General features: G+C 35.2%; 1 protein-coding gene across 1 annotated transcript in view; it reads left to right on the top strand.

The window, feature by feature from the left end:
* Positions 1-15,978, top strand: part of LOC145675054 (trafficking protein particle complex subunit 2-like protein) — a 29,076-nt gene that overhangs the window by 11,377 nt on the left and 1,721 nt on the right. The window contains exons 3-4 of the mRNA XM_081745421.1: positions 6,852-6,939; positions 8,737-8,816. Of these exons, the coding sequence (XP_081601547.1) occupies positions 6,852-6,939; positions 8,737-8,816 (168 nt within the window). The remainder of the gene's footprint in view (positions 1-6,851; positions 6,940-8,736; positions 8,817-15,978) is intronic.

Genomic DNA, 15,978 nt, shown 5'->3' on the forward strand with positions numbered 1-15,978 from the left:
TAATTTTGAACATTTGGCACATTTTCTGTATATCCTGTTAATTTCTAAGAAACTGGTTTAAAATCTATCGAGACATAAAATTTTAAAAATATCTCTAAAAAGTGTCGGACAGTGTGCGTGACAAGTTTAAATACCCGTTCGTCTGAGAGTGTATACGCGCCAGGAAAATGTGGCAACGTAGTACTCCGTATAAACTGCGATAGCGAAGGGCGCAAAGCTGAGAAAATCATAATGTCATATTTGTGATTGTTTATCTTTTAAAACAAGTCAAAACAGTTTGGTTGAAAAAGCTACTTTAAGATCTTTCTAAAAGTTTTTTTCAGATTGTTAATACACCGCAGCAATTCAGAGATAATGATGTCTCACTTTTTACTGAATAACAAGAAAATTACTACGTGTTGAGTAATGAAATTTTCAGAACTTACAGGTAACATATGCATCTACATATGGTGCACAGGAAATTATTTCATGTTATCTCCTTTCCGAGATATAGTGCTATAAACATTGATTTACCTAAAAAGTACGAAAAAATACGCACTTTTTCATTAATTTCTATTTTTTTCTCACTACACAGTACAAAGAAAATTTGTATGTCTTAAGTATTGAAAAGACAACATTCCAACGAGGTACGACAATGTAATTTAAGTTTTGACTGGACGTCACGGCAGCACCGCCAAGTCAGGAGTCTATCTTTATGAAATGGATAGTAGTCGGCTTAGACGCTATCAAATCGCAAGCAAAGCGCACTTCTATCATATGCATGAAAACTCGGCCTAGTTTGCACCCACATTTACTCTTGAGAATGTTACGAAATTTTATAAAGGTTTTGGTAAAGAAAAGGTCACGAAATTTCAGTTTGGAATTTTAGTAGAGACCCTGACTTTGCATGGAGCATTTAAGACTGCAATTGAGTTGAGTTAAGTTGATTTTAGTTTAGCGTCCCTTTCAGCAGCGAGGGTATATGAGACGTGGACCTACTGATTAACGTGGAATCCGAACCACATGAGCTCCCGCCGGGAATCGAACCCGGGTCTCCCACGCCAAAGGCGCGTACGCTAACCGCTTAGCCACGGAGGAGCTCAAGACTGCAATTGAGACAACAAACTGAAAAATCGTTTTATTTCTGCACAACTTATTTAAGAATGTTCCCGTTCACCGTGCCGGATACACCTATAGAGGCCCAGAAAATTGGTTTATGTTCGCTTGAAAGTAGTAGTCTGGCTCACTACATTCACATTTATCCCTATCTTTGTTGCATCTTCAAGATGTTAAGAAGGGTAAGGAAGTTCCAGCTCTTTGAGCTGTCGGTTTGTCAAGTATGTTGGAAGAAGCTAAAATTCTTATTCCCAAACTTACATTTGTAAATAATTTGCTTCAGATACTGAATTTCAAACAGTCGCTCTTCTCAGTCCATTTTTTACAATACTTTATCAGATGTGATTTAAAAAAATAATAAAAAATATGGTGCAAAAGTTGCAAAACTATAGAGGCTTTTAGTTGTTCCAGTTCATGTATAGAAATTGATGTGGAAAATGGAGGATCTCTTCTTTCTGTTAAAAACATTGACATTGGTTTTTACTACACATACTGCCTTTAAGAAATGTTAACCTATAACGGATTTGGGCATTTTGGATTTTCGCTGAAATTACAGAAAGCGTCTACAGAAGTTCGTTTCTAGACTTCTTTCTGGAGAAGTCACCTTTAAAGTATAAATTGACTAAGAGCTCTTTCGTGTGTGGATCTTAATGTTTCTGCAGGATCTAATGTTAGAGTGAACTGCATGAAGTCTCGTTTTGCTGAACTAGTTGAAAATAATTGATGAGATGGCAATAGGACATGGAGTTGTGAGGAAGGTCGAAGAGCTTTGTTCGAATTAAAATTATAAAGCAATTATGGGTTAGTATTGTAAAACTAGTCAGCGTTTCGATGACTTGGCAAAATAATTTGGGTACTTCAGAGTGCACTGATTTAATAGTCGTTGTTAAAATGGTCTTGATTTCTCTCGTGAAAATTCAAACCTAGAAAGAGGATCTTCAATCAGTATGTAATGTGTAGCAGATAATTTAAGGGAACAAACTAGTAGCACGCTGACTTGTGTACGATACAGTAGTATCTTCTGGTGACCTTGGGAAGCTATCCATAAGGAAATCGATGATTCATTACATACGAAATGCTCGTACTCGTTTTGCAGAAGCAACAAATCAACGACGAGAGGATGAGGGGAAAGAAAGAAAGAAAGAAAACAAGAGAAATTGAAGGCAGACAGAAAAATTAAGATAATTCTGAACGAGCTTCAAGCTACGAAGACCAAAATAATGGAAGATATGGGCAATATTGATGAGGAAATAAAGCGTTTGGAGAAGTGAAATGAACTACATAATACTATCGATTTTTCTAAAGATATATTGTTAATATAGAACAGCCAGTTTTATGTGCATACATCCACCCTTTTTGTCGGTGTCTCACTGTGACGTTTTCCTTTTGTATGTGCCAAAACTTTCATCATGTGACTAACGTTACAGATCAAAGTTTCAGAGAAGGTGTTTCATTTCTTACTGCTTTGTGCAGGAATTTCTATTAGATAAGTGTTCTGTAATTTCATAACAAAATACGTTGTATTTGTTTTTTATTAGTCATTGTTCTGGTTGATTAGAGGGAAAATATATTACTTATGTAACATCGTTGTCATGTTTCCTTGGTCTTGTTTTTCCATGAACGTGGAAAGTCTGTGTTGCTACATATCAGGGAAATTAAAAAAAAAAAAAAAAAATCTGGAATATCGGGAGAAGTCAGGAAATTCTGCGTAAATTACATCACCCTGAGTGACTGCAGATCTCTGTTTTTGTAAGTGATCACATCACAGTTTGATGTGCGGTATTGCCACGTGCATTGTACGCGTTTTTCACTGTCACATTTGGGTGTTCGTGTCAGTTGTGGATTAAGTAGTGTATGTAGCAGAATAGTCGATGCGCCTGTATATGCGGCGTAAATATTTCAAGCATTATTATTCAAGATTCTTCGAAACAAAACTGAAAAGATGATACGAAAATACAAGATTTTCTAACGTAATTTATCGATTCCCAAGTTCCATAAGAAAATAACCTTTCTATCTATAGAAAATGTCTCAGCATAATACTGCGGACAGTCTGTCATCCTTCAGATTGAATGTGCGGAAATGGACGACATATTCGTTATCTAAAACAGAATACTTTCGTGTATTAAACTTCCATCTTGGTGTCAAACGGTTTAAAAGAAACGTGTAATTGTTGTGAATATAGAGTCATCCTTTAGAGATTAAAGTTTCAAATGTTCATTATGATAATCTGCCATAGGCGATGACAAGCTATGATTCCGATCCATAAAGTGGTTTTGTGTATGATGTACCGAACAATCGGATATTTTATTTTATGTATAATTCTTAAGGTTAATTGTTCGGAGTTTATGTTGTTTATCAAGAAGAGGCCCAAGGAATTTGCTGTTAATTTTACTAAATTTAATCTTCGATCAGAGAAAATAATTATATTCATTTTATGTAATGTTTGATGTGAATGCGATCTTCATTAAGTATTTATGGTAGCGTATAAAACAGGAAATATTGTTACAATGGAAAGCATTGTAACGTAAGTAAATAAGTTTATCTTACAAGCTGGGTTGAAGTGAATATGACTTACATATCCAACGTTTTTAATTGTATCAGATTTCTTCCTCATTATAAAAAGGAGGAAAGTATAGACGGTTGAGAAAGACTATACTTCTGGGATAATATATTGTTTTCTATATGCTTTACTATATTTTCGTAATACTATGTTGTAACCATATGCTGCTATACAAGTGAATTAATTTTTTATTTTATTTATGTATTTATTTCTAACATTCTGAAAAATCTGAGTGGGAAATGTGTCATGTTTATTACCGTACTTGTGTCCCCGCGTAGCGTAGTCGCTAACGCTCACGCCTTCGGTGCTAGCGGTCCCGGTTTTAATTCCCGGTGGGGTCAAAAAAGTGTAAAAATATTTTTCAGGCCAGCAATCCTGAATGAGGTTTTCCTGGGTTTTCGTCATTCACACCAGGCAAATGCTGGGGTGATACCTAATATATGTCCCAGGCCGCTTCCTTCCTTCCCTTTCTCTAGATAGTGTGCTCGCCGAGGGACGTCATTCCTCAAACGTGATGGGTTAACATGCCCATAGATGCCGAAAGCCCAGAAATTTAAATCCTTTATTACCTACTTACATAAATAAATGGAAAACAAATTTGTGTAGGTAAATAAGTTGAATCTTGTAACTGGATTTTTTGTAGTGTTTAACATGAAAATAATATTTAGTATTTAAAATAATATGAAATAAAGTTGTGCGTATTATTTTGAATTTTTATGTCTGTAATTTCAATGTCTTCAATTTCTGATATCTCCTTCTGGATACAGTAACCTAGAAGTTTGTAATCAAGTTGTTGGGATTACATTGTCGCAGCCTCTCTCCATGAGTAGTCTCAACTCAGTTGACTCGGGAGGGACAAGAAGTGAACAAGATTTTTTCTTTCTTTCTTTCAGGATGTTTTCTAATTTTGACGTACAGTCTCATCTCGTCTTTGCTGCGACAGTCATGAGAGGAAACTATAGGACTAATACAATGAATGCACAACGTAAAATATATATAACACCGATGAATTATCTCCTGGTTTTCCTTAGCGTATGGAATGTACGTAATCGTACCCAAATTTCTAATAAAAGATATAAATGTTAGTGAGAAACGATACGAGTGTCCTTATTTACTATTAGAGGTACGGACAACATCAACTATAGAAATGCTGATCAGTACTACACATGTGAGCTTGGAGTAATTATGGTCATTCACGAAGTTACAGACATCATCATCGAGCGCGCAAAATCTTATTATATCCAGTTGAACAAACAAAACCAAGACTGTTATTCACCCCTGTTAGCAGAATAGGGGCGAAAAATTCATACAAACATCTACAGAAGAAACAAGTGTCTGAAAATTTTACCCCAACAAAAAGTCAAATTACCCGTTTAAAATAAAGGCTAATGTTTGGATTAACTTTTTCTTCGTAGTATATATCTGTTGATAATTTGTGATGTGCAAGTATACAATTTTAGTTGTATGTACTTCAAAGAGACGAATTTCTAGTCCTGTCAAGAATTTTATGGTTAATACTTGTTTTTTTATATATATATATAAAAAAATCCATCGTATAAAAGAATATTATCTTCCTCATGCAATAGTGCCAAAATTTTATTCAGTTCCCAGAATACGAATGTGTATATATAGTTGTTGCGAAGAATTCTTTCTTTACGTTTCTTTGACTTACCTAATCAATTTAGATAATAATCAAACACAATATGACGTTATTATTATTTTTTCTGAAGTAACAAGTTTTCCCATAGAGAAGGATAGATCAGCCTAGTACTAAGTTCTAAATTTGTCTTAATTTAACTTCAGCACTTGAACAGAGTGCGGAACATATTATCTGAGGAATGGGCAAGAAGTGCATAAGAATATTCAAATGGTATATTCGGCAAATTCGTGTTGGTGTTTGGATATTTTGTTTGTTTGTTTGTTTAAACTGACGGACATACCAGGTTCAACTTGATTACTGTAGTTATACGACATTTCTGCTAATAATTCCTCTTGAAACTTTACCTGTCTCTCCATACTCATACCAACATGGAAAAATTTATTTTTGAAATGTTGGAAATTTCTTAAGAGTACTTATGGCTGGTACTGAAAGAGTCTTTACAGCTGTGCGTCAAGGGAGCTTTAACTGAATAGTAAGTATCTTACGCGATTAAATATAAATGGTTTGCAAAGGGAAACTTCTCTAATTAAATTTTGGTGTGAAGAAAATGTTATTTCCTTATTGTATTTGTTCTTTCACTGACCTGAAAAAATCAGATTTTATTTACCACTGAAAACTTGTGTAACTTCATCTAAGAGTATATCAGAAAATAAAAGAATGTCAAGTATGTGTTTTTTCTTGTTATAAGTGTGCTTGATTTATTTATTTATTTTTCGATTTATTACAGCAGCCATTCTAACACAGCAAGACTTGCTGAGAAAGGATAGTGAAATCAGTGTTTATAATAATAATAATAATATAAGATAGGACTTGTATTGACAAAATCATGGAACTGTTTTCGATATTTTTGTTTTCATAAATCATAGTAACTGTGCCATTTTATACATGATGGTTTGCCAACAACAGTTGTAGTTCGTGAAAGTTACTACCGATAGTAAACAGAAGTTTTGAACTCTACCTTGAAAATTGGCATGTAGTACTGCAAAATGAATATAACTATTGTAATTTGAAATACTTATATATCCAAGATATTGAACATTGGGCATTTTGTAAAATATTTCTACTTGAATGCGCGGGTAGCATATTTTGACACAATGGTGGAAAAGACTTACCTTATAATACTATTTAATTAACTTCAAATTAGTTACTTTTTCTTCGTCGTATACGTGATCTTCAATACGTTACTGTGTCTATATATTTATATTTATTAATTTGCGAGCGCTTGAGAATAATTTACAATGGAATCAACAAAGAGAGAAGAAGTCGGCCAGACTCCATATTTAAAGTTAAGTTCGCTATATATATCTGAGGCAGGAAGAGTCGTGGAAATAGTAATAAATAGTAAGGATAGCCGGCCATGGGATTTGAACTGGGTATCTTCCTGTTTTGAAACAAGAATACTAACCATTATCATGACAATGTATTCGATTCCTGCTGAAATGTATTCAAATGACATTATTTAGCTGATTTTGTCGTAAGATTTATTTTATTTATTATTTATCTATTATTGAGGATGTTCCTTATCTTGACTACAGATTTGGGTACGTAACAAATACGAAAATCAAGTTTATCGTTGTTGTTGAGTCATCCAATACTTCACTTCGAGATAATGAAGTACGAATGGTAAGTGTACCATGTTTAATCTTTCAGCAAAGAACTTTTGATAGGTAATATTAATCATTAAGAATTCGCTGTTTGAATTATAAAATTTCTCTGTATTAGACTAGCTAATTTTCAGATTTATGTATTACTACATCTGGTGCTTACATTCAAAACAGGGTTCTGTGCTGCATAGACATTTTAGTTATACTCTTAAAGCAGTCATTATGAATTTGCACTAGTAAGGGTTGTTTTCTGTAAGAAAAAGACTTTTACATTACAAACGTTTACATTACATGTAGTGTGTACGCGTATTGGACTGCATTGATTAAAGAGAATTGGTTGTGTCTCACAAGTGTCAAGAATATTTATTGACCATTGAGAAAAGAGAAAGAGTTGGCCGAGTCCTATCTATCCGAACACCATACGCTTGTTGGTGGCTATAAGGACACTGAGTTGGCCACTTCTGTAACTAGATGAACGATGCAAATACGAAATTCTTAGAATTCCATATTTGCGACAAATTAGGAAATTTGGTAACCTGCAGTCTAAAGTATAAGGGTGAGTCAAAAGTTCTATAACATTTCGGTAACCTACCTAGTTTACACGTCAAGTTACAAGCAAAGTTGTCTACCATTCAAAGTAGAGACAATCCCGTTGCACCAATAGAAGCCTCTTTTGGTCATTATTCAATCCTATACTGATCGAGATGAATAACTCCTGCATTGCAGCTTCTACTCTCTTGGTGTTAATCCATAGTAAGAGCAGGAAGTGAGGCGTGGATCGGAACAAGTAATGATTCTAGGGTGAGAGGAGCTGACCATATGGTGGGTGTAGTCGTTCAGTTCCCTCAAGTTGCTGGGAATTTATTTCTGTACATTCAAGATGTATCAGGTTTAGCATTGTCTTATTTTAAGAGGACTTCTTTTTATTCGTATATGCAGAGTATTTCTTGCACACAATGGTATACTACCGCTCCAACGGTTTACAATGATAGTTCGTTCGTCCGGAATGAACTGATAGTTAATTATTCCCTTATAATTCAACCAGACGTACATCAGCTTGTGCTCAAAATGCCCATGTTTGGCTACATTTTGTATAACTTCTTATATATTATGATTTTGAGAAAATATCTACTTTTCGTTGCACCTTACCATTCTCTTCAAGAAATGCAGATCACATGAGTTTTCCTGGAGCTTCTTATTCACATTTGCTTGCCTCTGTGCTTGAATTGGATTCAGTTGGTGACTCCGAATTCGGCAACTCAGAATACTTTTGCTAAGGTCATGAAGACGAACCACACTGAATGTGAGGTAACGAGCTCTCCTGAGAACCTCTGACTATCGGGATTCACCTGTATAGCCTAGCGCATGACTTCGAAGTCCTGGTTTTCGGCCTTCCTGAGCTTGTGTGATTGGCGAAATCTTGCAACCCGAGCAAAATTTTTATCTATGTGCTTACTGTGCTGTGATCAACGACCCCTTAACCTTCTGTACATTTCAGGTTTCGTCTACGGCGTTGTCTCTTCGAATTTATAAAGCAAAAGTTCCCAAATTAAACTTGGTTGCACTATCACTTTGAGACTGTCGTATACGGAACGAACTACTGTGTAACTTTGCAGAGTATAAACTACTACTATCTATACCCATGCTAGTAAGCTACAAAGCGGCTTGACCTGCTTTGGTTCATGACATACCACAAATGATGCATGTGTGCTCAAAATGCAAAACTCATGATTACACCGTTGTATTATTATTATTACATGCCAATTCACTAGTGTTATTTTGAATTTTTATTAACGGTTAACGTTTTGTTTTGCAGATGTTTCGTAAATTGCATAGCGTGTACACGGATGTCGTGTGCAATCCGTTCTACATTCCAGGAGATCCAATAAACTCGAAGTAAGTAAAGGCATTGAGTCAGTCTTCTTAATTACGATACAAATATACCATCGTCAAATTTTTAGAGCTAGGGAAGTATAAATAGTATTACTAGAGGAGAAGTGTTTTTATTTTTCTTTGGTTTTTTGTAGGTACTTTGTAATATGGGAGAGATAGAGCTAAAGATACAATGATTCTGAACGAACACTTGTTTGGGAGGGAACACAAGTAAACAACAAAGAAAAAGTTTGTGTTAATAGAAATGAAAGTTAGAATAAGTTTGAGTTCATAATTAAATTCGTCTCTAGTATATAAAAACTATAGTACTGTCTTACAAACTATGTCTGTCATTTGTTATTTTACTATTGAAAACGGATACAGACAAAGAGACGTATTTTCTGTGTTTAAGGTATCCAAAAAGTTGTATCATAATTTAATTGTACAAAGGGAAAAAAGATGGGCATGAAGTGAAACGTACCTTGAAAATCAGAAATAGTCTTCACCAGAAGTAATATAATGTTTTCCATTGCTTGGGCAGAGTAACAATGCCACACTGGTAGAATTGAGCTGCACGTGAATCAAAGAAGTCTTCCAGTACGTGAATTATCTCGTTTAATGAAAGGAACAAATGCTAGTCCGATGATGCAATATCCAGGGGAATATGAAGAATGCATTAACGTTTCCACACCAAGTCGGATAATGGTATCACCAGTGACCCTAATAACATGTTCTTTAACGTTGCCCTGAAGCAGAATAACACTTCTACGATTTACAAGCTCCGGTTCCACTGTTGTCATTTTTTGCCTTACAAATTTAGATTTTTGCAATACACAAGCTGTATTGATCGTCTAGCAGCTGTCATTAATTGGGATACACAATACATCAAGCAATCCATCTAACACATATCATAACCTGTTGATTTAGTGGCGGCTTTTGATTGTTGGGAAGCGGAACGAACGATGACAATGAATTTGAAGTATCGCAAAGAGCTTAGTTGTCATTGTACGTCAGCTTTCTATCCAGAAACATCCTTTGTCTGAGAAGTCTCTTAAGAAGCGTAGGCGTTTGCTCGTGTCGCTTTTTGAGCTGCAATCAACTCGTGTGAAACTCACCATCCCAATTTAATAACATTTCGCAAACTGGTGAAGATATTAGTGAAGTGTTTCTCCACAGCAATGAATGCTTCTTCCAGTATCTCATATGTTCAGTCATTATCAGGCTCAATAGTTGCCGTAAGTTTCTCGTCGTATATGGCTTTTAGATATTCCGTACGTGGTGCTTCCTCGAGGGATTCATCTCCGTTCTTAAATTTATTAAATCATTATCGTTCTTTCCTTTCCGTTACCACATCCATACGAACTCTGGCATATTTTTCTTCCCGTTTAACGCTGTTAGGGATTCACATATTTGAGCTGCCCCTGCACTTAATATTGCTCTGCACCAAATTTGGGTAAATTTATAGAGAAGTTTGATTAATATGTGATAGCATACTAGTCATGCCTATTCGTATACTAATGATTACGCTTTAACTTTCAAGTTATAAATTCCTTATACACACAAATTTATTGATATTTCTCGATCTAGGTTATATGTTGTAAATTCAATATAAAAATATAACCTACATTAAGCCTCTTTACCCCAAAAATGAAATGAAACTGTTCAGTTTTAAATTTCACGATTATGGTGTATAGGCTAAAAGGAGACGATGATGATAAGAATGTATGAAATCGGGGAATGATGGGAGTGTGAAGAAACGGAAGAATTGTGAGAAAAACCATGCACACTGTTTTTATCTAACACAAAGACTATTTGGCGCGAACTGAGATTGAACCAAGGAACCTATAGACCAGAGATGAAGGCAGGGGCGTCATTTAGGAAGGGCAGGGAAGGGCATTTGCCCGCCCCCCCCCTGATTCTGAGATTTCTATAGATTTTATCCATTGAATAGTAGTAAGTCAGTGAAAAACGAGAAATTTTACTTATATAAAGGGGTCTCCCCCCAAGCCAAATCTGAAATAACGCTACTGGATGAAGGGTCTGCTACTGAGCCACGGCAGCCCTCTCTTTACATCAAAATACAGCACCAAGTAATGTTAAACTTTCAACAAACATCATTCACAATAAACTTCTCCCAACTTAAAGTAACAAAAATTTATCTAAAAGGTTTTCCATGCTCACAATATGTCTTCCACTCTAAACTTATTAACCTAACAGTCCAGAGTTTTAATAATTGCTATAGTAAAGAAAAAACTGTAACGTTCACTTGATGGTTGATGTATGAAATCTGGCATTGCACTCAAACTGCAGGCAACTATACTCCTACATACTACTTCTTGTTGTTGTTGTTTGTTGACACACGCACGAGGTTACATGATACGTGAACCTACAGTTTGAGACAGAGTCCGAATCACCGCAATGCTTTCAGATTTTTAGAGCTCTGCCTTGAACCCGGGACCACATGAAAAATTACTCCTTTGAAGGAATATTTTTTTCTTTTTAAATAACAATTATTTTCGAACAGAAAGAAGGAGGTCTAACTATGTTATTTAATAATGTACAAATATAACGGAACTTAAAAATGATATTACAGCAATGTCGTTTTTGAAATATATTTTGAGCCCACTTTTTTCATTTATTTATTTGGCAAGTTCATCTGCCCTAATCAAAATTTAAACTTGAAAAACTTAACACCATTGTCTTTGTAGTAATTTACAGGTAGTTGGCTCATTTTCAAATGAGTGATGAATATTGATTATATATATAAGTAAAGTGTGTCCCAGAAAAAAATGTAACAACTTGTTATAATAAGTTCTCGTAAATAACAAGTAGATCAGGACTCATTTCATTGTGTACTTGAAGCTTGCAGTTGTGAGTAGTGCTGTAGCTAGTAGACGTGTGGCGTTGTCAAACAGTCGTGCAAGATGGCATCAAAACAACTACAGACACGTAAACAAGTGATTTACAAATGTGAAGAAAATCCTGAACGGTCATATGCATCCATAGCAAAAGAACTTAAATTGAATAGGAAAACCGTAAGGGGCATTATTCTCCGTTTCAAGGATACATTAATGTGTGACAGGAAGAAAGGGAGTGGAAGGAAAGCTGGTGTAAGTGACAGTGCATTAGTGCGAAAAATTGTGAGTGCACATCGAAGAAATCCAGCACGTCTGTACGCAGAATAGCTTAAATACAACAAAGTCAATTGTACAGAGGATTAAAAAAACAGCAAGATTTAAAGTCGTTTCGAGCTGTTAAAGTGCCGGACAGAAGCGAGAAACAACAAAATATTGCAAAAATGCGTGCACGAAACCTGTATGCGAATATGCTTCGCAATTTTTGAGGTGTCTCATTATGGATGACGAAACTTATGTTCTGGCCGACAGTCAACAACTGCCAGGACCAAAATATTATGTGGCAAAGAGTCGAATGGACGTTTCTACAGACGTAAGAACCAAATGCACAGCAACATTTCCACTAAAGTTCTTAATATGGCAGGCAATTTGCTCCTGTGGAAAGAAAAGTGAGGCGTTCATCACTTCAGGGACAATTAATGAGGATATTTACATATCAGAATGTTTAGAAAACCGGCTTTTGCCGTTTATTAGGCAACATAATGCTAATACTATTTTCTGGTCCGATTTGGCTACTCCTCATTACAGTTGCACAGCTTTAATATGGTATGAACACAATAATGTGAACGTTGTGCCGAAAGTTGCCAATCCACCAAACTGCCCTGAACTTCGCCTCATTGAAAAATATTGGGCAGCAATGAAAAGAAAGTTGAGGGAGAGCAACGTAGCAGCGAAGAACGTGCAAGAATTCAAACGGCAGTTGAAATGTGCTAGTGATAAATTGGACAAAAACTTTGTAAATCGCCTTATGTCGCGTATTAAAGCAAAACTCATTCGTTTTTTTTTTTTTTTTTATTTGGACGTATTGATTGGTGTTCTTTGGAGGTAGAAACGAACATACACACCCCAACATATGTACAGAACATCTTCTCACATCATTACACTTTTTTGTTTTTCTACTCATGAATGTTTTAATTGTTACATTTTTTTTCTGGGACACACTTTAGTACTCGCATGACTTGGCTTAACTTTTGACGTCCTCTAGTGGCGCAAGCGCCCCACCAAAATTTTGCGCCCCTGGCGCCCGGGCGCCCAGGTCAATGACCTAGGGGTACTTTAGGACCACTCCCTGGCAGGGGTACTTTGGCCCACCCCCTAAATTTTGGCAGGGGTACATAGGACCTCCTCCCTTAAATTTTGGAAATTGCCAAATCTAAAAATTTGGTATGGTAGCCTAGGACCAGGGTGTGTACCTCTAGTGGTATTAGGGGTCCATCTCGTTCCCTTTCATGGGTAAAAAATTGCCAAAATGTTAAATTCCGCGGTTTTTTGACCTAATTTATCCCCTTTCATGAGGTATTACCTTATATGGTTATATGGGAGTATATAGGGGTCCATTCCCTTTTATAAGACATGAGTATATGAATGCACCCCTTTAAATTTTTGGGAGGGGTACTTTGGCCACCCCTTAAATTTTGGAAATTGCCCAATTTAAACATTTGGTAAAATAGTATAGGACCCTAATATGTATCATGAAAAATTTGGGTGGTTCACCTCGTTCCCTTTTATGGGTAAAAAATTCCCCAAAAGTTAAATTTCGGAGAGTTTTGACCTAATTTACCCCCTTTCATGAGGTTTAATTACCCTATATGGTGATATAGACGTATACAGGTGTTCATTTCCTTTCATAAGACATGGGTATATTAATGCACCCCTTTAAATTTTTGGGAGGTGTACTTTGGCCCACCCCTTTAATTTTTTTGACTTTTGTTTCAAAATTTTGTTTGGAAATTTTTCGTTTGAAATTTTTGTTTGTAAATTTTGTTTCAAAATTTTTGTTTGTAAAATTTTTTGTTTCAAAATTTTTGATTGAAATTTTTGTTTGAAAGTTTCAAATTTTTAAGTTTGTGCACTCATTAGTAAAGAACCGGAACTGCTTAGAACCAAAACCTCTGGCAACATTGTTTATCATGATGCATTAGTACACGTCAGAACATGGGGTTGTACTTGAAATTAAAAACACAAATCATTGAAATGGGTCATTTTATTACACTGCACATACATCCATACCAGATAAAGGATCTGGATATTGTCGATATAATGTATTTTGAACTTCATGCACTAGTTTGTCTTTAGCGTATAATTTTAAATTCCAACTGAAATCTTTTACGGTCTATTGCAATGTCAATTGGTGGAAACTCAATGTCCATTTGATCACAAATAAACTGTTTATCAATACAGGTATGCACCCACGAACGATGTTGACAGCCATCACATCTTGATACATGTTGTACAATATGCATGACACATTTCTCAAAATAGTACTTTTTCAGGAATATACTTGTTTTGTTGCACACTTTCACTGCATGTTTTACACACTGGAATACATTGATTAATTTGTTCCATTCCGATTGCGTTAGATACACCATGTTGCGGGCTTCATGCAATGTACTCTTTTTACGTAACAGCACCATCTTCTCCTCGAGGACTGTACGCAGCACCACTTCATGATTTGAGCCTAATGATTTGACTATGGTGACATTTAGCTCATCATGAAAATAATCATTCATTTGGTCGATACGTGTACATAATATTTTCCATTCTTCAAAGTTCAGTTGTACACCAAATTGTTCTGCTTAGCCCAATCGAATTATATGTTCAAACGTTGTAGCACAGATACCAACCATGACATGTTTTGTTTTAAATATATTTATCAGATAATAGCTTGCGAAGAGGAATTCTTTATCGTTAGAAGTACACATCTTTCCTGCTGAAACTCACTTTGTCGAATGATTTCATGTGCTGACACGGATTTTGCTGATTTCATAGAGCTATAGCTGACGTCATTGGAAAGGAATGTGCTAACCAAATCAAATTCATAGATTGCATTATGTGATTGAAGATTTCATCATACAGCTACGGCTGACGTCTTTAAAAAGGAATTTGTTAACGTTTTAATTCATGATTTCATCACATTTGCTGACGAAACCAAATTCACATATCCGGCTGTGTAGTAAATTCAAATTGATGACTCCGTCCAACGAGTCTTTTATAGCATAAAGATACAGATCCAGTGTTTAAGAAACGTAATAGTTCTTCTTGTTTTGATGCTTCCTTGGGTAAATAACTTGCCGGTAAAATAATATCCTTATCATTTTCAAGCTTCACTACGATTCTTAATCCAAACTTTGTAGCAATCACTTGGCTAGCTAAGATTCTATAAGGTATATTCTGTTGTAAATCGGTAATCTTGGTAAATGATTTCATCACATCACGTGAGTTTAAAAACTGCAGACAATTAGCCATGCTGACGTTATCATGAATACTATCTCAAACGATGATGCACAACTGATGAGTTGCATTACCATGTTCTGACGTGTACTATTGCATCATGATAAACAATGTTGCCAGATATTTTTGTTCTAAACAGTTACGAAACGGTTCTTTACTAATGAGTGGACAAACTTAAAAAAATGTCAAACCAAAATTTTTGAAACAAAAAATTTTCAAACAAAAATTTCGGAACAAAAATTTTCAAACAAAAACAATTTCAAACAAAAATTTTACAAAAAAAAAATTTCAAACGAAATATTTACAAACAAAAAATTTTCAAACAAAATTTTGGAAACAATTTTTCAAACAAAAAATTTCAACTAAAATAATTTTAAGTTTCACGGTTAACCGTCAAACATTATCCGGTTTTTAACTATTCGATTAACAAATAAACGGTTTTGATCATATTTATCAGTGAGTGTAAAATGTTGAACGAAATTGTTCAAACCAAGATTTTTAAACAGTAATCGATAAATGTTAAACAAAACTTAAAACTGAATGCAGCAGAGGTTTGAAAATCATCAGCCAATCAGATTGCACGAAAGATAGTGATCAACCAGTCAGATTGAACGAAAGATAGTGATCAACCAATCAAATTGCATCAACAATAACTTTGCTAGTGATTAATGACTCAAATTACGTCATCTTGTGATTAAATTTCAAAGTGTTGTAGCATGTATTGCCTGTCGTCTATGAGTCATAACATTCATAAGATTCAATAAGGTTACCTATCAGATTACTCAAAACTCACGGTAAAATCAACCACCACCAATGATCTT

Source organism: Thermobia domestica, chromosome 2 (assembly GCF_964235325.1).
Source record: "Thermobia domestica chromosome 2, izTheDome1.hap1.1, whole genome shotgun sequence".
Taxonomy (NCBI): Eukaryota; Metazoa; Arthropoda; class Insecta; order Zygentoma; family Lepismatidae; genus Thermobia; species Thermobia domestica.